This window comes from Ambystoma mexicanum, chromosome 7q, assembly GCF_040938575.1.
Source record: "Ambystoma mexicanum isolate Mex_15411 chromosome 7q, UKY_AmexF1_1, whole genome shotgun sequence".
Taxonomy (NCBI): Eukaryota; Metazoa; Chordata; class Amphibia; order Caudata; family Ambystomatidae; genus Ambystoma; species Ambystoma mexicanum.
Window position 1 is genome coordinate 604,122,452 of NC_090941.1, and position 24,048 is coordinate 604,146,499.

The window sequence follows — 24,048 nt, forward strand, 5'->3', positions numbered from 1 at the left end:
ATTCTAAGCCTGTCTTCATAAACAACCTCCTGCTTCTCTGAAAGCTACCCGAGAGTGAAGATCGTTACACAAACTCTTGGTCGAAGACAAATCAACCAAATTTCAGGTAAATCAGGGTTGTTGCGTCAAAGTTTGTTAAATCTTACTGCTGGTAATAAAATGACTACCATTGGAAATGCATTTATCCAGGAGGCAATTTTAATGCTGCCAGTTATTGTTTTTCCACATTCGGAAGTGGGTCGGGTAGTACTTCCGTAGTAAATACCACTTGCAACCAGCATTAATGCAGCACCTTTTCCGTGATGGGGCCTGTGAAATTGTGATGGGTGAATGGCTTCCTTGAAATATAACTTTCTAAGTTATCCTTTTGATGGACCGGTGTACAATTTGTGGAGCACTACAGCAATGTGACTCATCTAGACCCCTTTCCGTCGATGCCTACACAGCACAGCTTGTCACCTTTTCTTTGAATCTCTGCCACAGTGTTGAGATTGTCTTTAAACTTTTACAACAGGTACTCCAAAGGAATGTCTACAAGAGCTGTTTGAAAATGTTTATTTAATCGCTTTATAGAATTCGGAATTTTATTTATTTTACTTTGTATTACTTTGCAAAGCTTAGTTAGAAAAAGGCATCGCTTAAATTGTATAATAGTATTTCTGCACTATGCATTGCATTTTGTCATGAAAATAAACTTTTTTATGTTTGAGTGATGAAGACATACTGATTCAATGATACAGACATCATAAATTAACTGCCAACAACAAAGCAAAACAATGAAAGGAAAAATGGTATTTGTTCATTAAAAAAATTGAAAATCTCCTACAAAATGCCCATCTGTTTCTTCGAAGAGGGGTTTCCGCAAATACAAACTATGATCTCTGTTTAACAAAAACAAAACAAAAATGATTTTGTGCTCCACAGTGCTTTGTGTCTTAGGTAAATTTCTGTTCCAAATGTCGCCAGTCTCTAGAGTAACATCAACAGATTAATTGGTCTCTAGTGAGGGGATGCAATTTATTGATGCACTATCAGTATCTGGCCAGGCTGCTGGCTGGGCATCAATGAAAAACAAATAGAGTACGTATAGCTTAGTTCAAGTTGCCAGAAGATTAAACTTAAAAACTACATTTCTCATATATTGAAAACACCTTTTAACATGGATTTCCTTTCATTAGCCATCTAAAAATCTACATACAGAAAGTCTAACACATTATTTTTCAAAATGCTTTTACAGGTCAGTTCACCCCAGTTAACTCTCATGAATATGTTGTTCAGGGTCTCTAGGTTTATTGGGGTACTGCATATTCATAGCCTGCACTTGTGGGCCATACTAGCTGTTAGTATCCTGGAAGCCCGCGATAACAGCCCAAGCAAAACAAGGGTGTTATCAAGGGCTGAGGCCCTTAGAATGCCTTCATTTCCACATGTGCTGGCTATAAGGCAATGAGTACCCTGGTAAGTATACCATGGTGTTAAAAAAAAGGAAAACAGATGGTGAGTACATACATAGCAGAGTGTGCTCACAGATTCCCACACTGAACGAAAAACAACAAACATTGCCACCTGGCAATGCTGGCTTGGCAAATGGAGCAGCATAGGTAGGTGTGTGGACGAAGCAGGGGACTTGGAATGCTAGCTTGTTCTGTCTTTTCTGCCAGCATTCTGAGCCCTCTGATTGGCTCTGGTGCTGCATCCCAGGTGATCATTCTATCTGTGGACTTTCTTTCTTTAATGACTGCAACTAGGCTTTCTTTTCCCATTTCAATAGATCTTGTGTAGGTGTTTTGGACAAATGTTCATACACAAGCACATATTTCACATATCCACACGTGGGAAGAGAAATCAACAGTGATTGGCATTTGAGGATTACTTAACCTATTTCAACGTATGTGGTTTGGCGAAGATCTCCAAATTAGATCGCAATTTTAGATCATCAATTGCGACCTTTAACAATGACTTAATATGGTGCCCGGCCTGTATGTTTTTCCTTTTTCCTCTGGTGCAGTTTTAACTGCCCAATAAACATCCTTTGCCTGAGTGCAAAGTGTTTTTCAATCGGACTTTCCCATTGAAACACACTTTGTAAATCAGGTACCATGTGTCTACGGAATGCAATCCTTTTTTTGGGTGTGTTTTGTGCAGGTCCCTTTTTTATACCCATTGACGGGACATGTATGCAAAACATTTTGCCTGAATTTCAAACTGCCAAAAGTCCAGTTCACTTTTTCATTCCAGAAAGCTTCAAAACAAACATGCATCTATACATTTTTTTGCCAAAGATCAAGGCATCCCTTGGTCATTGGGGCAATGAAAGAATGTCGTAGACTCCCATTTTCAGAAAAGAACATGCAAATGCTGTATTGGCCTCATAGAACAGTATATTGATAATATTGTCATGGCAACAAAATACAATGGGCCTGGATTTACAAAAGCATTGTAAATCGCTTTTGTAAATCGGGCCCAATTTATTGTACAGGGTGTTCTTGCGTTTTAAAGAAACGAAGGAAACAGACATTTGTTTTGACTTGTGCTGAGAACTCGAAATAACGTAGCGGGGGTCCTTGGTAGGATGGAGACCTCAGCATCACAGATAAAATCACAGTTTGCCATCAACAAAGCAATGTATTTCAGTAGAATGTCAATGATGGTTCTTCTGCATACACTTCCTTCATGGCTTCAAATTTAGCAATGCAGCTTATTTAACATCGCAAATAAATAATTGCAGTCTTTCAGAAGTTGAGTTTGCAAATAAGTAAATAAGTGTGTATTAAGATTCATTCACGAATCGGTGTAGCAGACAACTTCATGTTACTTATGAGTATCCCATGGGAACGACATAATAGTTCCTATTTCGCTATATTTCCAAGACGAGCAATATTACATGTGTGTACAGATGCATTGCTGTAGCTGGAAAGAGGTGTCCTTTTCTTTTGCAAAAGTTGAAATGCAATAGGTGTCTGCTTTGCTTTCAATTTTTCCAACGTGCCGTACGTCAAAACGAAGCTGCTTCCAGATAATCGTGTGTGGCAAGATGAAAGAGCCAGCAAAGGATACTTCTTCATAATTAATAGCAATCAAAAGCAGACTTTACATGCAATACCTTCAAAAACTCCCAGATTAAGCGGGTCCATTGCAAATGTATTCTATTGCATCTCTTTTCAAGCGGACAGGTTTGATAAGGTAGACCTTTGGGATGAAATGCTACAAACTTCCAAATTAGTGAAGGAGCTTCCGGCTTCACTCGTGCATTCTGGGTAGGAGGAACTCGAAGAGATGATGTTTTTCAGCCTTTGAAGTGCAATGATTAGCAGCAAAAGGAGAAAAGCCAAAAGGCTGAGAAAAATAGAGACGTAGACATACACATTGGAGAGGCGGCTGGAGGAGGAGTTGGAATCCACTGACGTCGAAAGCGATGTGGGGAAGAGCTCCAGAAAGGTTCCATTTTCCAAGCCTCCTATGGAGCCAGATGAGTGTTCAGGTTCTGCCATGTTTTCATATATAAATGTGGAAATTACCTGTGTATGGTAAAACCTAAAATATTTCGCAAACAATCGGTCCGTTTCAGTTGTGCCGTAGTTCGATCACTCCTTTACTTGACACCTTCGTACCCATTTAATATCACCAAGTCCTTCAGCAAGAGGAGGGATGCTTCAAATCTACAATAAATAAAAAAAATACAAAAATTATTTTCATTCAGAGGAAGTTTCACATCAAAATCATCTAACATATGTATCCACGTGGAAGTAGTACCTTGCAGCCAGCCATTATATTTATTTAAAATGTAACTGCATGAATACCTACAAAGAGCATGTTTTAGTAACAGTACACAATAGGGCTCAAGTCGAGGGTACACGCGGGGGGACGGAGTCCACCCACTTTTTTCAGAGGGGAGAATCAGTCCCCCCAGCTAAAATGAGAAACATTGAATGTCCTATTTCAATTTATGAATTAAAGCCGACCTCAGGGAACGAAACACAGTTGTCGGGTTTGTAGGCCGGACACTTCACCACTGCATTCACTATATAACCTGATGAAAAATATCAAACAACTAAAGGTGAAATGTCCACATTTCGTTACTGCAAATTACAGGGAAACCATCGTATTGGTTCTTGGAGTTTAAAACATGCACACCTTTTAACTTTTTCAAAAACACTATTAGAAGAACATATCCTCACTTGATTCTGTGTGTGTGTTGATTTTATGAAAGGCTAATGCCATTCGTCCTGTGCAATTTGGGTGGTTATGCAAAGCCAATTTAATGAAATGTGCATATTTGACCTTGATATGCTCATTTTTGATGACGTCACATCCCATCGCGTTTGTTGAGGAGTCCCCCCACTTACGTTTTTAGGACTTGACCCCGGACAATAAAGCATGGAAGCCGAAATTGAGTTTATAACTAAAATATTCCTACTGGTTAATACATAGTGCCCATTGTACAGAAAACCATATGATAGTCAAGGGAAATGGATTTCCAACTTTCTAAGCTGCCACTGTGGCCGGAGAATAATAGAGCAGTGTCAGCGTGCAGAATTTGGACATTCATTCAATTTCAAATTAAACAAAATAAAATGGTCACCAATTACACAAATAACAGTAACTTCCTTCCCATAGCAAAAGAGGATGAGAATTTAGCAGGACATTTTTCTTCTGCTTGGTTTTGGTGACCTAAATCTGTTGCACTTACTAGCATTCTTAACTAGTAGAACTACTCTGTAGACAGCAAACCCAGTGGCTTCAAATTATCCAGGCAAGATGTCGCCTCAATTTCAAGTCCCTACAGAGGTTAATGCAAGTCTTTCCTTTAGTTACTTACGGGGGGCCTTGCATTCTTGTGCACTATGTAAAATTAGTACCCACCCGGGGGTGGGGGGTGGCAGCCGCCCAGCCAATGTGGAGGCTAAGAACGTGGCCATTACCAGACGGTAATCCCTCCGCCCTGAGACTCTCACTGCTGGGTGCTGCCATCTCCCCTCACCGGGGAATGAAGTAAGTCTTCTAACCCCAACCCCACCCCCTTTCCCGACATTTCCCACCCCCGCCCACACTTACCTCCTTTTTGACAGCAAACGCGCTGGAAACACTTCTGTCTCCAGCCTGTCCACTACTGAACTGCGACGGGCCACCATGGAATGGAAGAAGGGACTACACGTATTACCTTCTTTCTTTCTATGGAGGCCTTTATTTTGTTTACTACTTCCCTTTCTTTTTTAATGCCCTCCATTGAAAGGGAGAAGGGACTACCGGTCGTCCCTTCTCCCTTCCCATGGTGGCCATTTTGTTTGTATACTTTTTTAAAATTGTTTTCAATGGCTGCCATGGACATGGAAAACAGACTTCGTTTTCCCTTCCACAGCATCAATTTTCTTTACTTTGTTTTATGTTCTGAAGTGCTGCAGCGTTTGTAGCTAAAGTCTTCATCAGAGGCAAATGAACTCTGATCCCTTTTCAGTGGAGTTGGTTGTTTCTCTCTAGTATGTTTCCCTTCAAATTCCATTCATGCCCGCAGAATCGTGCTCAGCCAATCAAGCTGTTGGCAACGATCAAGATCAAGGAATCGTCTAGTAACCGCGAACATTCTCCCAGCCACCCACACTTTTTCCCTGCATATGCCCATCTTTTTTTTGGCATCCCTAGCCCTCTTCCCCCCTCACCACCACTCCCCTAACCCCTTTGCCTGCCCCAAACTCCTCCAAATTTACCTGTTGGCATTGGAGTCTCTTCTTCCTGGCTCCAGTGCTCGCTCTCCATCTGTGATGTCACTCTAGAAATAGAAGAGGGACCTAATTTCCTTTGTTGGTGTCTAATTTTGTTTTTTATGGTGATTGGCCACCTGTAACATGCACACAGCCCTTCTCCTGTAAAAACAAAAACGGCTTTAAATCTATTTGGACTTTGGCTGAGCCCCAGGGTTTAAATAGCTATCACCCAATTTATGGGGGGGGGGCACAGGGCAGATAAGGGCCCTGAGCCTTCACTGATGCTCTTGCTTCCCTCTGACCTACATTAGGCTTGTGGGCTGTATGCCCCCAAATGCAGGGGTGATTGCGCTATTTTACGGGTCCCATTGATTCCATTATAAATTATGTACATTACTATAAATGTGTCCTCAGCAAGCAACTGACTCAATTTACCAAACAATATCCTCTCTCGCCTGGGTCTCTTGCCATCACATACCACGTGTTACTCTAAGAGGCATGTTTCAGGTGGATCCTCATAACTGGGGCAAAAATATCAAGGATATTTGTAATGGCAAGATGAAGGTTGCTGAGAGCAGAGTCAGAAGTAGAGTCTGTAGTGAGGAGAGAGAGCAGATGAAGGTAGATGCGAAGGCAGCAGCTGACTGACACTAATTTCATCGGATGGATGTTCGTGAACAAGGTTGACATGGCTTGAGGAGGAGCGGTCAGAGGGCCGCGAGGACCCAGGTGAGAAGAGAGAAGAGAGTGGCCTGACCAGGAGCGTGGGGTGATCAGTGGGGAGGAGCGTGAACAGTCGGTGTGGATGAAGGCATCAAAAGTGTGTCCAGCCAGGTGGGTAGGATCAAAAGGGAGAATGGAGAGAGAGAGTGAGGTGCAAAGGTCATGGAAGAGAGTGGATGCCGTGACTGAGGAGTAGAGGTGGATGTGGAAGTCACCCAGGAGAAGAAATTTAGTGATGGGTCTGAGGAGAGAGGAGGAGAAATCAGCCCATTCAGAGAGGAATAGGGTGGTAGAGCCAGGTGATCTGTAGATGCTCCCACCTGCGTGGCTAAACACCTTGCGGTCACCTTCGACTCCATACTCTCCTTCTCTCCTCATATCTCTGACGTCTCCAAGAAGTCACACTACCAGCTGCACCTTCTCAGAGGTATTCTTCCTTTCCTCTCCTTCCCCCAGAAGCTCACTGTCTCCAGAGCTCTGGTTCTCTCTAGGCTGGACTACTGCAACAGCCTCTTTCTAAATCTGCCTGCCTCTACTCTCCGCCCTCTGCAACTCATCCAGAACAGGACTGCGAGTCTTTTCCTTGGCCTCAAGCCCAGCGACCGTATCTCTCCAGGACTGAAATCCTTGCACTGGCTCCCAGTGGCTGCGAGGATCAATTTTAAAACCCTCTGCATTGTCCACAAGGCCTTCTGGGGCCAGGGGCCTCAATACCTTCAACTCTTTCTTCCAAAATATCTTCCTTCTCAAGCTCTTCGCTCATCTGCCTCTAACTCCCTCTGGGTCAGTCACTTCTCCAAGGAACAAGTTGGTGGTAGAGCTCTTCTTTGGCTGGTGCCTCCTTCTGGAATAGCCTCCCTGTCTCCATGAAACTTGAGGAGAAGCATCTCTGGTTCCAGAAACACCACAAAATCTCTTTGCTTCTGCCTTTTCTCTTCCTCTACACTGCTGACCTCCAGGCAGAAACTGAAACTGCACTGGTTACCTGGCCACCCTCTGATCCCTAGCCCAGGTCTCTCCCCCACCAGTCACACACACCTGTACTTGGGGACTGTTTCTGTATCCCTACAGTCCCACTACCAGCACTTGACACCCGATGTCTGCACTTACCTTTGTACTTGCCACATGCTGGCCGTACATTTACTTAATGTTATTATTCTATTCCCATGTACTGCACTGTCCCTTCCCCCCCGCCCCCATACTTTCCCCTTTCCCCCTCCCCATGCCCTTGTGCGATCTCAATGGCACCTGGCCTAGTAGGATCGTTGTCTGTCCTCCCTTTGTTCCCCCTCCCTTGCCTCATCGTGCCTTGAAACACTTGTGTATAGGCGCATCATGAATGGCATATCATATCATATCATATCATGGTGGCAATGGTCAGAGAGGAGCTGGGTTAGATAACCAACTTGCAAACCTGGCTCTGGAAGGAAGAGTAAGGATGGGTGGGTATGAGGGAGGAAGGGACCCACTCAGGAAAGATAAGAGCAACCCAACCACCTCTGCAGTTAGGGCGAGGCTTGAAGATGATCTTGGGCTCCATTCACTTACTCATGCCATCATCTCAAATGTTTACATTGTTCAATGTTTCGCCTTAAAGCTGCAGCAGTTTGCCCATTTAGAATAACAATTGAATTACAGACAAAGGAACAATGTCCTGGACATATCATTTTGAAATAGGTGAGGGAGACGCAAGATTAGCTACAACGTGACCTTTATATGCACCTAAGGTTATGTGGGGTAACGGATGATGGTTTCTGGGGACAGAAATGTATAAACAATTAAGTAGAATGTGTTGGGGGCATAGATTGGGTCTGGTCATAGCAATGTGATGTACGGAGGGAACGTGATAGATGGGAAATAAAGATAGTAGACAGAGGGAGGCAGAGGGGATTGTATGATGAATGGGACAGGGTGGTGCTGCAGGGTCAGGGGAATACATTGTGACAAAATAACTTCTGCTCTGCAGGAGTATAAGAATGAGTAGTGGATGAACTGCATATTCAGCCCCCACACTTCTGCAAACCAAATGTGACCCTAATCCTAAAGGTGAAACCGGCAAAAACAACAGATATGCCTCCTTCGCCTTTTTGTAGTAAGCTCGAGGGAAGGCTATACTCCTAGAAGGGGTACGAATGTGAGACAGTAGCAACCCAAACAGAAATAGCACACAAGTTCCAAAATAAAAGAATATACAATCAAGGTTCTATGAAGATATATATACTTGAATTACACAAATCAATTATACAACTAACTATTAAACACACTATAAAAACCCACCCCTGTTAAAGAAGACAGAAAAGGCAGAACAAAGAGGTCAAGGTACTCTGGGTACTTTAGCAGGAAGGAAAATGGTAAGAATTACAATACTGTCACTCAAAGGATATTTTCTTGAAGAAAAAGGTGCAACAATGGCCTTGAGCAGTTATTAGACGTCCTGAAAATGGACAAAGGGAACAGGGGCTTATGAAAGTACTTGATTCCATTTCTTATGCAGTTCTACGGCATTTAACCAGGCTTCGAGATGCAATGCTTGTGGGTCAAACAGGGTTCTGGTTCAGCGAGTTGTGTTGATCCCAAGCAATAAGACATCATCAAATCGGATTCAATCAGTGCTCCATCTAGTGCAAACGGGCGGCATCAAGTGATGTAGGCTGATTGATCACCAGGAGCGGTTCAAGGAGCGATTTTGGCTGGAACGGATGAAAAGCCCTGGTTTGGTTGGAGGAGTGACACGATGATTAAGCAGTTTGAGTTGAGCTGTGATTCTAAGCACTGGTAGTTCAGTGCTTGGTTCGATGACGCAGCAGATCAAAGTCAGGTGACTAGGCTCTGCTGTGGCAATGCAATGTAGATGCGATTCAAGCTGTGGCTTGAAGTTCAAAGGTGAGTGCCAAAGGCAGCAGTGTGGGTCCTGGGGGATTCGAAATTGGCAAACACAGTTCTAATAAAGTTTGAAGTGGTTTGAGCAATGAAAACAGGAGACCTGGCTGCTTTGGGTCTGTGAATGCTGTGAATCCCACTACAAGGGGCTATATGGCGTGTCCTTTTCAGTCTCTGCTTTCCCAACATAGGGAGATTTCTTAGTAGAGTGGCATGCCTTGGACCTCAGCAAAGTCACCAGCAATGTGCCCTGGGGATGGTTAGAGAGCAGAGCTTTCCTTTGCCTTGGATTTAGAGGGCTTGGAAAGGACTGCTTTCCTAACAGGGTCCAGATGGACTTTTCCTGACGTACTCCAAAAGTGAATAAAAAAAGAGTGGTAGAACCCAATTCATAGGTTAAGAAGCCACATGGGATTGTAGAAATGCAAGCTGGCCTTCGTCTCTTGATGTCATACCTACAATGCCATGTTAAGTGGAGGGAACAGGAGTGAGAGAGACGCGCCCCCAAAAGTAATATGAAGGCAAACTTCCACAAGCCCACTTGTGCTCTCTGACTGCCCTAACTCAGCCCCTTCCTCCAGCCTACACCTTTAAAGGCTCTATGGTATTCCACATGCCTATTGTGCAGCAGGCCTTTGATATGGAAGTGGCTCTTTCAATCTAGGTTCCCATGGGATGTCCTGGTCAGAGCTAAAGGTCCTGGCAGGGAGGAGATACCCATCCCCCCAGAGAGTCAACGAAGGCCAGCATCCTGTCTTTTGTCTCATCTATTAGAATACAGACAGTCAGGTTGCCTGGAATCCACATAGCCTATCATAGCTGGTCTGAGCTTGCAGTGCTGACAATAATTGGCTTTAATAATTCTGTGTCTATCCGTCTCCATACATGACAGTGGTAGTGAGTGTTGTTCGACCCACGGCCCAATGTGTCTACGTGTCTGCAAAGGCAATAATAAAAGAAGAACTGTCATGGGGGTCACCTCAGATTGCTGGAGAATGCAGGAACTGGTTTGCTGAGAAATGCATCAATGAAATGTGAGCTGTCAATGTTTGTGTGTCGGTTGACTGCTGCATGCACCTGTGGCGGTTACAACTTTTAATACACGGAGGATGAGTAAAACTAGTAATTGTGTGAAAGGGCATAGGGCCTCATTACGACCCAGGCGGATTTCGCGGTGCTAAATGCACCGCGAAGCATGGCGGAAAGCCGCCGATAGCGCCATGGGGGTTGGCGGATTTACCGCCCCATTCCGACCTCGGCGGAGCGGTAAATCCCCAATCCCCATTCTGCCCTTCCCCATTCCCATTTTTGCCCCATAGGGTATAATGGGAGTGGGGAAGGAGTTAATTACGCCACCGTAAAATACGGTGGCGTAATTAACAACGAGGTCCCGTAGCGCCATGGTTTTCTCCGGCTGGTAAAACCAGGCGGAGAAAACCTCCATGGCGCTACGGGAACTCGTAGTATGGCGGAGAGGTACGCCATGCACTACGCTGGCGTAATACCCTCTCCGCCAGGGTCCTAATGAGGCCCATAGTAAGGGCAAAACAGGGAATGTAGCACTGCACAAGTGAGCAGAAGGTGTGCTGTTTTAGTGCACGATTTGCTTTCCCTTTCCGTCTTGTCCTTTATGTCTGCAGGGGGTGGGGAAGAATGCCAACAAGAGGAAGTGCAATCACAGTATGGTTTAACCTGACTGATAGTTCCAGGATTTTGATAGTTTACAGTAGAGGTACTTAAGTTAACGCAGCCTCTGCCTGCAGGAGACTTGTGTTCCAGCAGCTGAGATAGGGGCACATGTGACCTTTTAACCTTGCTGCGTCACTGGAGAGCAGGTGTTGCATTCTGTTGCAGCTCTGTCAGGAGACTGGTTCAGTGGGATACTTGTGTACACTATGCTTTTGGTATGCAGTTTTATGAAAAGGGGGATTCTGTTTCACAGGCCACCCTTTCTGAGATGGATTACCTGCATCATTTTATTATTAGTAAAAACCTGCATCATTTTATTATTAGTAAAAATGAAAGAAAAAGCTAGGGCTTTTACACCTGTGCCAGATGGCAACCCTTCATATACATTTATTACAGTTTTGCTAGTGAGGCTGATGGTGGTGCCCATTTTGTTGAGGAAGCTGATAGATGAGGAACAGGTTTCCTTCCTCCGATCATAATGTTGCCGACCTCAGGCATAACGGGGTATCTCCCCTCCCCCCGATGTTTCAGGGTCAAGAGCCTCGCTGTATGCAGTAATCTAGGGAGCACTTTCACTGTTGTTCATCTCCGCAGGATGCAGGTATAGAGGTGTTGTGCAACTCTAAAGGATTTCTGCTTCAAAAATGCTAATTTGGGTGCTCTGAAATCCTTCTGCTGCAAGTGAATTATCTTATACTCTTGATTATATTTCCTTTTAAAGCTAAAGGTGGAATGTCCAGGGACAATTCACAATATTGCTCAGTTACAGGGGCAACCCTTTGCGTTTAATGAAGCCGTTTGTTTCACTGTGTGGTAATTGTTTCAGTAGTGCTTGTTGTACCCTGGGGAAGCCCTGTGGTGGTGCGCGGGCCTCCCAGGGTCGGGACACCAGCGCGCGTAGGCAGCGTGCAAAACCACACGCCGGAGACGTCTGCTCGTTCCGGTGCTCCGGCGCGAACTGCCCGGGCACCGCCTTTATTAACTAGCGCGCATGCGCCGGCCCGCTGGGCCGCGCATGCGCGCTTCGTGTACCATGTACACAACATCCCTCCTTTTCCCCCAAACAACAAACACATTAAACAGGGGAGCCAACGTGGCTCAAATCAAACTGTACTTAACAGGCTTCGTTACTCAGGCTGCCGAGTCCATGATGAAATCTTGGAACCTTTGCGGTGGACGGCGTCCTTCCCTGCGTGGGTACCTGGGCGAGCCTCTCTCGAGGTCCTCTGTTCCCCCAGGGTCCTCGGGCGGTTCACCGACTTCCTGCGGTGCCTCTGCTGCTTGTCCTTCGGCAGGACTGATTTCTTCCTCCGCGGCCACGGGTCCTATGCGCTTGAAGAAGGACACGTTTCTGGTTACCGTCCCTCGCGCATTCGCAGCTGTGACCATTGACCCTTTGACATGAGTTACTCCCATTGGCTGGGTTTCGCAAGTCATCGAGAGTTTCCCTTCCGGTTTCCTGTTCCGGACTAGGACGGTATCTCCTACTGCTATCTCTTTTCCTGGCAGCCTCCGCCTTGTTGTCTCGTTCTCGTTTCTCGCTGCTCTCTCTGCTGTCACCCGTGCGCTATCGATCACACCTGGGCGTCGGTCTCCCGCTTCGGGTATCAGCCCTCTGGGTATTCGCTTGAACAGTGCCTCAGTGGGTGCGATTCCGGTGGATCGATGTGGGGTGGACCGGTACTCACGGAGAAAGTCGATTAGGTTGTGTCGCAGGTCCTCCCCTCCATCGACAGAAATACGAAAGTGTCCGCATGAAATGCTCAACCTCTCCGTTGGCCCTTGGCCATAGCGGTGTTACCTTCTGGTGCTTGATGCCTCGTTCCGCGCAGTATCTAGCAAACCGCTGTCCTTGGAACGGCGCTCCATTGTCTGAGCAAATCTCAAATGGGAACCCATGGGTGGCCAAGATTTTGTCCATCGCCAGGATGGTGTGATCGCTGGCGGTGGATTCCACGAGTTCCACTTCCGGATACCTCGACCACTGGTCTGTGACCACCAGGAAATATAGGCCTCTTCCTGTCGAGCCGAAATCTGCGTGCACCGTTCCCCATGGCACGTCGCTCCGTTCCATGGCCTGAATGGGTGGGCCTCTTTCCACAGGACTCGTGGCCTGGCAGGGAATGCAGGTCCTCACAAACTCGGCTACCCTGTGCTCCAGATCGGGGAAACAGACCTTCAGCCTGAGGCGTGCCTTCATCTTGACCATGCCCTGGTGCCCTGTGTGGGCCAACTGGAGGACTCTCATGACCAACGACCTGGGGATCACGATCTGGTTCCCTCGCAGCAACAGGCCGTCCGTGGGCACCGAGAGCTCATGTCGAGCTTTCCACAGCAGTTGTAGGTCCCTTTGTACCTCTGGGTTCCTCCTGGCGTTGTTTAGAAGGATGTCCCGCCACTCTCCTGTGGCCACCGCCCTTTTCACTCTTAGGAACGCCTCGTCAGAGTTCGAGTCGTCCGCAATGTCCTCTCTCGACAAGGCTACTGGCAGGGCTGATTCAATGACGAGATGCACGGCGTCTCCAGCGTCTGTTACCTCTACGGGACTCTGGGTGTCCCTCGTGCCTGGGTGGCGAGAAAGGTAGTCGGCTGGGTTATGGGTGCCTGGGCGGTAAACTAGCTTGACGACGTATTCAATGAGGGATAGCATCCATCTTTCCATGCGGGGAGGCGGTTTGGATGACGTTCCCGACAGGATAGGAATCAGGGGTTTATGGTCCGTAATCACGACAACGGGTTTGCTGAGGATGTAAATTCTAAAGTGTTTGCACCCCCACAGGATGGCGAGGGCTTCCCTTTCTATCTGGGAGTACCGCTTTTCCGTGCCGGTGAGGGCTTTGCTGGCATATGCTATGGGCCTCATGACCCCTAGTTCGTCTGCCTGCATGAGTACTGCCCCCAGTCCCACCGGGCTGGCATCGACCACAATCTCCGATTCCCGGCTGGGGTTGAAATAGGCCATTGTCTCCTGCTCTGACAGGGCTTCTTTGATGGCTTTGAAGGATCGTTGTTCAATCTCAGCCCACTGCCAAGTCACGTCATTCCTTGTAAGTGCCCTCAGTGGTTCCGACAGAGAGGCTAGGTCTTTGATGAAACGGCCGCAGTAGTTGACCATCCCCAAGAAGCTCCGAACCTCCGCCGGTGATGTGGGTGGAGGCGCATCCCTTATGTCCTTCACTTTTCCAGGGTGTGGGGATATGCCCCCCACATGGAAGGTGAACCCAAAGAATTCCAGTCGGTCTTTGAGGAATTTGCACTTTTCTTGGTGCAAGGTCAGGCCCACCGCCTGTAGTCTCTCAAAAGTGTTCTCTAGCCGTCTAAGGTGTTCAATTTCCGACCTGGCGAAGACTAAGATGTCATCGGACATGTTAATGACACCTTTCAGTCCGGACAGGGCTCCTCTGATGGCATTCTGGAAGACCTCTGCCGCAGACGAGATTCCAAAGTTTAGTCTCTTGTACTGGTACAACCCCTCGTGAGTAGTGAATGTCGTAATGTACCTCGACTCGGGGTGTAGCTCCAACTGGTGGTACCCAGATATGAGGTCCAGTTTGGAGAAGACTTTGGCACCTTGGAGTTCTCTGACGATGTCGTCTAGAGTGGGTGTGAGGTGACGCTCCCTTTTGATGGCGGCATTTGGGAGCCTCATGCCCACGCAGATGCGTACCGCCACCGGCTGTTTCGGCTTTGGGGCTACCACGATGGGCGACACCCAAGGGGTGGGGCCTTCCACTCTTTCAATGATGTCCCGGTCGACCAGCTGTTGCAACTCCTCTTCCACTTGGGCTCTTAAGTGAAAAGGAATCCGGCGATGTTTGAGGGCTGTCAGCCTTACGGACTTGTCGATGTGTAAGCGAACGGGCTCTGCTTTCAGTTTACCAATGCCCTTGAAGAGAGTTTCGAACCTGTGCAGCATGCTTTTCAGATCGGCGTGGTATACCCCAAACGTGAAGTGGACAATGTCGAGTGCTTCTGACGCCGCACAGCTCAGCAGGGAATGTGGGCTGACGCTGGTGACAAAGAATCTTGCTTTGATGGTGTTTTGTCCATGAGAAACCGGGGCAATGAACACACCTTGGATGGGTAGGGGCGTATCCCCACCGAATGCATATATTCGTGCCATGGACGCTGACAGCTTCGGTGGGCATGGCAGGGCATCATAATGTTTGGTGGCTAGCACGCAGACCGAAGCCCCAGTGTCAATGAGAATGGGGGTGGGGACGTCATCGATGTTGACAGTGCATGTGGGTTGGCGCCTCGTGCCAGGGCCTTTTACGATGCTGGAGATGAAGAAAACCTCTTCCTCCTCCTCTTCTTCTTCCGCAATGTCCAGGTCCTGCAGGCCCTGATCGATCGAAGAGATGCCTCTCACTCTGCGAGCGCCTCCCCGTCCAACTCTCTCCGGTCCTCTTCCTGCCGCAACAGGGGAGGCAGCCCGGCACATCCTGGCGTAGTGCCCCGGTGTGCCACACCGGCCGCACGTTCTCGACTTCGCCGGGCATTCACCGCTGTGGGGGAGGTCATACCCACAGTAGGAGCACGATGAGGCGTTGCCTGGCGTGGGCGGGGTATCAGGCCTTCTCGACGCCCACCGTGACCTTCCTGCTGCTGACCGTCCCACAACAAATGCGTCTTCGTCATTCTTCGGTCGCGTGGCAGCGTCCATTTTCGCACCTCTGGCTTCCGCTAGCTCATGTGCTCTTCCCAGGTCCAAAATTTGCTGGAGGGTCAGGCCAGGTTCTCTCAGTACCTGCCTTCGAAGTTTGCCGGAGCTGCACCCCTGCAGTAATTGGTTGCGGACCATTTCTTCATCATTGACCCATCTGCAGGAGGTCGCCAGGTGTCTCAGACGGGCACAAAATTTGTCTAGGGGCTCGTCGTCTAGTTGCCTTTCGGCACCCATGACAAATCTATCAAAATCCACGTTAGCCATGGGGAGAAAATGGTCTTTGAGTGCCTGCTTGACTGCGTCATACGTGACCACGGGGATGACGAGGGAGTCGTAGATCTTGTGGACTTCTGCGCCTGCCGAGTAGATCATAGTTGCGATTTTGGTGGTGTCATCATCGTTCACCCCCGATGCCCTGAAGAACATATCTAGTCTCTTGACCCACAAAAGCCACTTTGGGCCCAGCTTGGAAGGGGGGCCAGTAGTATCGAATTCAGGCATGGGGGCTAGGGAGCTGCGAGATCTGCGGGGGATTGGGGCAGCAGCACCCTCATCGTCGGTCTCTTCTCCCATTTCTGTGTCACGTACTCACAGTTGTCTTTCTTGAGAGAAGGGCGGCTTGTCCTGGCCTCGTGGTAATATTGGGGTGTAGAAACCCACTTCTTTCTTCTTAAATGCCACAGCCCTGCGCCTGCAGGACTGTGGGTTTTCCAAAAATTGTCTGTGACCTCCAACACAGCTGGTATGTGGCGCACGAGCACCATTTCGGGCCGCAACCACTGCCGTCACGTGTGAAGAGGGGAGCAGTGAAATCAAAATGGCCGCCGGCGCTCCGCGGGTCCGTAATACGGAAGACTTTCCGTCTCTCCGAAGCTGTCGGAGCATGGAAGCAGTCCGTACCTCCTCGTCGCCAGTGTTGTACCCTGGGGAAGCCCTGTGGTGGTGCGCGGGCCTCCCAGGGTCGGGACACCAGCGCGCGTAGGCAGCGCGCAAAACCACACGCCGGAGACGTCTGCTCGTTCCGGTGCTCCGGCGCGAACTGCCCGGGCACCGCCTTTATTAACTAGCGCGCATGTGCCGGCCCGCTGGGCCGTGTCAGAGGATTCAATTCAACACTACAGCTAAGTCAATGCCTAGTCTGGGATACTGAATGGAAACCCTTATTGATATATCTTTATGTCCAGTTCATGCGTTCTGGATGACTACCCCTATATAACACCCCTCTCTTGGAATCCCCCTGACCCCACTGAGCCCAGAAGTAGTTCAGTTTTGCAAGATAAAAGGTTTATTTGAGAATTTAAACAATATAGATATATATCACATTTTATAATAAATTAATAATTGGATATCACACTTAATCTGATCAGTAATCAGTAATGGATAGTCTGGCACTAGCACACTTGTGAATAGGAACAGAAGAATAAGGTGGTAGAGAATACTTTATATAAGTTCAGATGGATGTAATGTTGAATGAAAATGCAATACAGAAAATACTCAATATGATTTCAACAAAACAATGTAATCACTTTTCTCTGGCAAGGCACTCCCCCCCTTGACGCAATGCAAGGAAATGGAAGGAAAGCACACAGTTCTCAGAAATGCAATCAAATGTAATTCAGTTCACCCCAGCAGCTTAGACTACAGAAGTTTACAACACAGGCCCAAAATGCTTTTATATGTGCTGGCAATGAAGTGAAAAATACGCTAAAATGCTTTTAATTCCCTCTAGAGGTTCAGGGTGAGTGGTATCTAGTTAATATTAGTCCAGGCTCACTCTAGCAATGATTCAGGGATGGTTCTTACGAGGTAAACGAATTTTTAGCAGGGAAACTGCTGTTTTCACACGTGGAGAAATTTGCAAATCGCGGTAAAATTCGCAAGTGCGTTTTTCGCGATTACAGAGGAACTACAAGGACTAGCACTATCATTTTGGGGTCCTAGGACAGCCACTTCATCCTCTTCCCCTTGATTGGGGGAAAGAAATGAAGTTTCATCATAATGAGGTCTGTTTATGGTACAGACAATCCACCCCTGTCAAATTACACACAATCTATATTTTGACCCAAAAGACATATTTCATAGCTACACAGTGGTTTGAAATTACATGCACCCATCATGCATTTACTGATGGTAGCCCCTGTTCAAACTCTGCTCTTCCTGGGGGCTTGCATTCAGAAATGGCAACATATTCCCTTTTTGGTCAAGTTACCAATATCAGATTCTTACTCAAATTTACCCAAATGTGTGCAAGGCATGCCGGCATTGATTGATGAAGTATCAGACTTTTCACATGGAGACATTTTAAGTAATACCCTCTTAACTGCTAGTTTGCCCCCAGATCATGCCACCGGTTCTAAAAACCTCTTAAAATGTGGGCAGAAAAATCACAAGAATTATGGTATCATTTAAACAATTATGACAAGTCCGTACTATGAGTTAGTCATCGTTTTCTAAAACCATATTCTGGCTACAGGGGTGTGTCTTTTCAGGTCACATGGTACAGAAACCAGTCTTTCCACTTTCTTCAAGCTCAGCCTCTGTCTCCAGTTTCTCCCCCTCCCAGTTTCTGCCAAGAGGAACCCATTTTTATTACCCCTGCAATAAACCATCTGCTTGGGCCCTGGAAGGCCCTTTGTTCCAGAGGAAGCCATTTTTACAGCCCCATAATAAAACATTTGCCTGAGTCAGGACAGGGCTTTGTTCAATTTCCTGCAGAGCCCAGGTAATTCAATCAGAGAAGTGTCATATCCCTTTTGGTGGGAGCAGCAAAAGGGCAGCTAGGCCTGGGAACACAGCTGTTGTGCAAGTCTCAACTCCTGCCGGGGGTAGCTGGTGGGCAGAATTCAGTTCCTTAAGCCAGGCCCCAGCTAATGTCACTTTTTGTTACCCAGTTTAAGTCAAGACAATGTTTACATATGCAGCTAGAATGCTGATTCTAAGTTCAAAACTATGACATTTAAACAATTGCAACCTCTGTGACACTCAAAAGTAGGTCACTCATTTCTTTTAAACATTTAGATTTTTAGTCTCTTTCAGTCCAAATTTACTTAAACTGCTGAAATCCACAGCTCAGCCAGTCTTGTTATAAACCTTCAAGTCACTTCAGAATGTAACTTTACATTGTATCCACCTCTCAGTAAGTCTTTCTTTGGCATGCTCTGGGTTCATTTATTCAGTTTTACACAAAGTCTGGTGGTTTTAAAACGCCGGCTTTCTGATAGTGGTGACTACTGGTAAATGCAACCATTTTTGGGATTTAAGAAAATGAATTCCCCACAATTCTAGGTTGCTTTTGGCAATCAGCATTGCCATTCCCAATGGTTTCAGACTACTGTGTGGGTAGTCCAATGGTGGTTTTAGGCAGTGCCCTTCTGTGCCCATAACATCGGCAAAAATGAGTGGCAGCCTATTCTTCATGCATTTCCCTGTGCATTTTCTGGGAAGCTCTGGCCATCATGATGTTTTCCATGTCAGTACTGCACAGTTTTTGAGGTAGGGCTCGGATGCATGGGTAAAAACATCCCACAAGCCCCCTCTTGCGATGGCCATTCGGTTTCACTGATGGAACTCGCAAGATCTGGGATGTTTCCTCATCTTCTTCCAATAGATGGCACAGTTCAGCATCTTTTCCTCCATCCGTTACTGATCGATCAGTTCTCCTCGCCGGTCCTGATGGGAATATTGGGCGGTACCCCGGGCCCCTCGCGTCTCTGCTCCCGGTCTCCGGATCGTCCTCCCTGGCCAGTCTCGATGTTTTCTTTCTCCTAGGACGACAAAGGAAGAGCGGCAATACCTATTCATGGACATTTTTTCCCCCACCATTGATATAGTGGGGTGGCATATAAATTTATAGTCAAAACATATGAACATGCACATTTCTTTTTGCATTCAAAAACCAAAACACCCACATTGAGAAACTCAGAATTTGATAGGCGATATGTAGGATATTTTAAGTTAGAACTGAATTAATCTGAGACAGTACCCTCTAGGATTCCAGAGGATTCCTCCAGTTGTTGCAGAGTGTGCCTGGGATGGCAACACTTCAACTGGTTAATGTGGACCCACTCGTCTTCCCTCTCTGCCAAACCGCCTTTGGGGATGCGGATCTTGTAGGCCACAGGGGAGATTTTGTCTATAATCTCAAAGGGTCCCTTCCATGTTGGCAAAAATTTCCGCTGTTTTGCCTGGTTTCTTTGGAAGTTGTATAGATAGACCCGGTCCCCCACCTGATATTCCTTCCTGGAAGTTTTCAGGTCATAGTGGGTCTTCATACTCTCAGCTGATCTTTCTAGATTCCGCTGAGCATAGGCAAAAGCATGTTGAAGGTGTTTCCTTAAATTCTCCACATACTCATGAGTTGTGGAGGCATTTATCAACATCTGCTCTTGGGTCCTGTAGAGCAAATGCTGAGGAAGCACTATCTTGCGCCCAGTCATCAACTCAAATGGTGACATTTTTGTTGCAGATGAAGGGGTAGATCTGATTGCCATTAGGACCAGAGGTAATCGGATATCCCAACTTGGCCCAGAATCTGCCACAAACTTCTTTAATATGCTCACAATGGTTCGGTTATATCTCTCTACTGCCCCAGAAGAAGCTGGCCAGTAAGCAATATGCAACTTCCTTTTGACCCCCAGTATCTCCCACATCTTTGTCATTACTTCACTGGTGAAGTGGCTACCCCGGTCTGACTCAATCCTTTGAGGTAGACCAAAACGGGAAAAGATGTGGTTAATCATCAGGGCAGCTGCAGTTTCTGCCTTGCAATTTGGGGCTGGGAGATATTCCACCCACTTGGTAAACAAGCATTTCACAGTCAACATGTACTTATTCCCCCTAGCAGAGCGAATCACGGGGCCTACAACGTCGATTTGTAAATCTGACCATGGCAGTGTCATCCCCCTCTTTTGGAGAGGCGCACAGTGCGCGAGGGATGATGGCTGAAATTGTGCACACACAAGACACCCCTTCAAGTATTGGTCGAGGTCCTGCCCCATGTGTGGCCAGTATGCAACCTCTCTTAAGACTTCCAATGTTGTGTGAAACCCCCTATGACCGGCGGTGGCCGCATCATGGGCGTGACTTAACATCAGGCTTCGGAATGAGGTAGGAACCACCCACTGATCGTGGCCAGCTTTGGCTTTCCTTACCAGTAAACCGTCTTGGATTCGGAACATTTTTGGACATTTCATCAACACTCTTAGGTCCTCTTTCCCAGTGTAATCGGTATCCGTCAGGGGAAAGTTCTCAGGGTCCTCAAGGTGCTGGTAAAATTTACCAATTATTGGATCCCCCTTCTGAGCGGTAATCAAATCAGCATCAGGGGTCTCCTTACTCCATTGTGCAATTGAAAGGTCGTTGTGAGCATTTGTCTGGGACCTAGTGATAGCAGTGACCTGGATTTGCCCCAACAGGGACTCAATCTCAATTAGATCCCCTTGGATGGCCCCGGTTTTGGCCAGCTGATCAGCTAAGTCATTTCCAGTTTTGTCTGGTCCCTCTACTTTGGAATGACCCTTGATCTTTTTCCAATAGATGGTCATCTCATTCGAGGTGACCAGATCATCAATGTTTTGGATCAACTTCCCATGTTTCAAGGGTTTGTTATTAGCACATAACATGCCTCTGGTTTTCCAATTAACCAGGTGCTCCACGAACCCGTTCCGTACATAATCCGAATCTGTGATTATGACCAGTTCGTGGAGTTGATGCTGGACAGCAGTGAGGATGGCCTGATGCACAGCCATCAACTCTGCCACCTGACTACTTCGGGGACCAATTTTGTACCCAGCGGAGGGTTCTGGGAACTCCTTCACCCATGCATTCCCTACGCCGGCCACCAGTTCTTTTTCCCCGTTGTTGTCAACATGGTAAGAGCATCCATCCACATAGACAGTGGGCATTCCCTCACACTTGTCCTCTTCAAAGACTTTGTGTGGGGAATTAAGGTATGCCTCCATGTTGTCCTTGATTTTTAGACTTTCGTCCTCAAGACAGTTTTCTCTGGCACAATCATGCAAGTCAGCCAGACCTTGCGCGAGGGGACTCTTCTTGTTTTGTCCATATCTGACCTCCACAGGAAAGCCTTGCATTGACAGAATCCAGGAAGTAATTCGGGAATTACTCACATTCCCGGCTCGGATTCTGTCACTTTGGAGATATTGCAGAGGCTGGTGTGGAGTCTCCACTATGATGTGTTCCCCCTGGATAAACGGGCGGTAATTCTTCAATGCCCACACCGTTGCCAGGAGTGCCTTCTCACAATCGTTGAATTTTTCCTCCACAGAGGATAAAGTTTTGCTCGCATAGGAGATTACTTTATTGACCTTGTCATGCTTTTGGTATAATACTGCTGTCAAGCACGTATTAGAGAACCCCGTCTCCAGGAAGAACTCCTTGTTTCTGACAGGCTAAGCTAGGCAAAGCGCTTGTGAGAGGCTTCTCTTGGGTTGTTTTACCGCCTCGGTTTGTTCTGGACCCCATTCCCACTTGAACCCCCCTTCAGGAGATGAATCAGGGGTCTGGTGATCTCTGCGTAGCCCTCAATGAACTTTCTGCTGTAATTAGTCAGCCCAAGGAGGCTCCTTAGTTCCCGCAGAGTTGTGGGGTCTTTCAGTTTCTGAAGTGCTTCCACTTTCTTTTCCTGGGGACAGAGACCCTGAGGAGTAATCTCATGCCCCAAGAAATTAACACGGGTTCTACACCACTGTGCTTTCTGAAAGGAAAGTTTTGCTCCGGCAGCCCTCAACTGCGTCAGAACATAACGGATCTCCGCTATGTGTTCCTCCACAGATGAACTTTTGATGAGGACATCATCTACATAAGGCAGGTTACCCCTCGCACCCAGGTCGGGCATGGCCTTATGTAGGAAAATGTTGAATTCATTGCCGGAGTTGAGGTATCCGAAGGGAGTCCGGGTCCATGTGTACTGCTGGCCCCCAATGGTAAAAGCCAGCTTGTATTGGTCCTCCCTACTGACAGGCACGGTCCAGTATCCATTGGTCAGGTCTATTGCTGTGAATACCTGTGACCCCTGGATCTGGGCCAGCCCTTGGTCAATGTAGGGCAGAGGCCATCGGGAAGTATGGACCCGTTTGTTGAGCTCCCTAAGGTCAGCGCAGAGTCTCCACTGGCCATTTGGCTTCAATATTCCCAGCACCGTATTATTGAAGGTGCTGTGGACTGGACGGATTATTCCCCAGGACTCAAGGTTCTTAATTATTTCAGTAAGGGACTCCATTGATGCGAGAGGCAAGCGATATTGCTTCACAAACACAGGAGTCATGCCAGGGTCCGTGGGGATTGTTGTTGTGTGGACGTCAGTGCGACCACAGTCATATGAGTCTACCGCAAAGAGATCTTGGAAATCCAAGAAAACTTGTTTCAACTTTTGCTTTTGTTCCAGAGTCACACAGGCATCAGCTAGGTTGACTCTCTCTTCCACCATCTGCCTGAAGCCTGGAAAGACTTCTGGTTTGGCTATTTCAGCGGCCTCCTCCAGCTGGGTGGAGAAGTCCCTGGTCAGAGTGCTGATTTGGACTGGAGGCTTCAGGTGGGAAAGGCAGCCCTCATGGACCTGGAAAATCACCTCATCCCTCCTGAAGTCACAAGTCACATCTTCCTTACCATAAGGGCAAGAAGTGTACACCAGGAAGTTCCCCCCATGCCGGGTAAAAATCCTGTCTGGTGTCGTATTGTCATCACTGTCACTGTCAAAGCAGTCCTTGGGGATTGGCCCTAACAGTTCATTACCTAAATCTATGGAAAAATGTTGGTCATCAACCGCCATTCCAATAATGGTGCCTGCGGCTAGAATAATACTCTTTAAGTCGCTGTTATCCACCTCTATTGGAATGGTGTCATGTTCTATGTTGACTAATGGAGTTGGGTTTACCCTCAACCCTTGCTGTTGGAGAGAAGCATTTAGATGTATGTAAGCATCAGGGTTTTTCAAATGTTGTCCTCTTTTAACTTTCACTTCCAGGGAGAATTGTCGGGTCCTTTCTTGGATGGTGACTTCCTCTTTAATCTGAATTTCAACTGCATAAGGTAGCAATTGAGCTGACCTAAATGCTTTTTCTGGATCATCAAAGTCCAGGGGATTATCCGCTAATCGGGACCAAGCTTTGAAGTTTATTAGGTCCAAACTAATGGCAAAGCGATTGAGAATGTCACTGCCTAAGTAAAAGGCGTCAGGGACGTCTCGCACGACCCAACAATTATGGACAATGCTCTTGTTGCCAATGGAGATTTTGAGCATACACCTGCTTGGCAGGAGACGTTTGGAATTGGGTGCTTCCAGGTCCATTTCCCATTTGTCTATCAGTTTGAATGTGGGAATGGCTGGATCTTTTGGGAGTTGGCGGAACATGGCTTTGCTGATGA

The 24,048-nt window shown here is 47.2% G+C and overlaps 1 protein-coding gene across 4 annotated transcripts in view; it reads right to left on the bottom strand.

Annotated features, from left to right (window-relative positions):
- Window positions 1-539: 539 nt before the first annotated feature.
- SERTM1 (serine rich and transmembrane domain containing 1) overlaps window positions 540-24,048 on the bottom strand; it is a 472,477-nt gene continuing 448,968 nt past the window's right edge. For all 4 annotated transcript variants that reach the window (XM_069639995.1, XM_069639993.1, XM_069639991.1 and 1 more), the window contains exon 3: window positions 540-3,659. In XM_069639995.1, the coding sequence (XP_069496096.1) occupies window positions 3,162-3,491 (330 nt within the window). In that variant the 5' untranslated portion in view covers window positions 3,492-3,659 and the 3' untranslated portion in view covers window positions 540-3,161. The remainder of the gene's footprint in view (window positions 3,660-24,048) is intronic.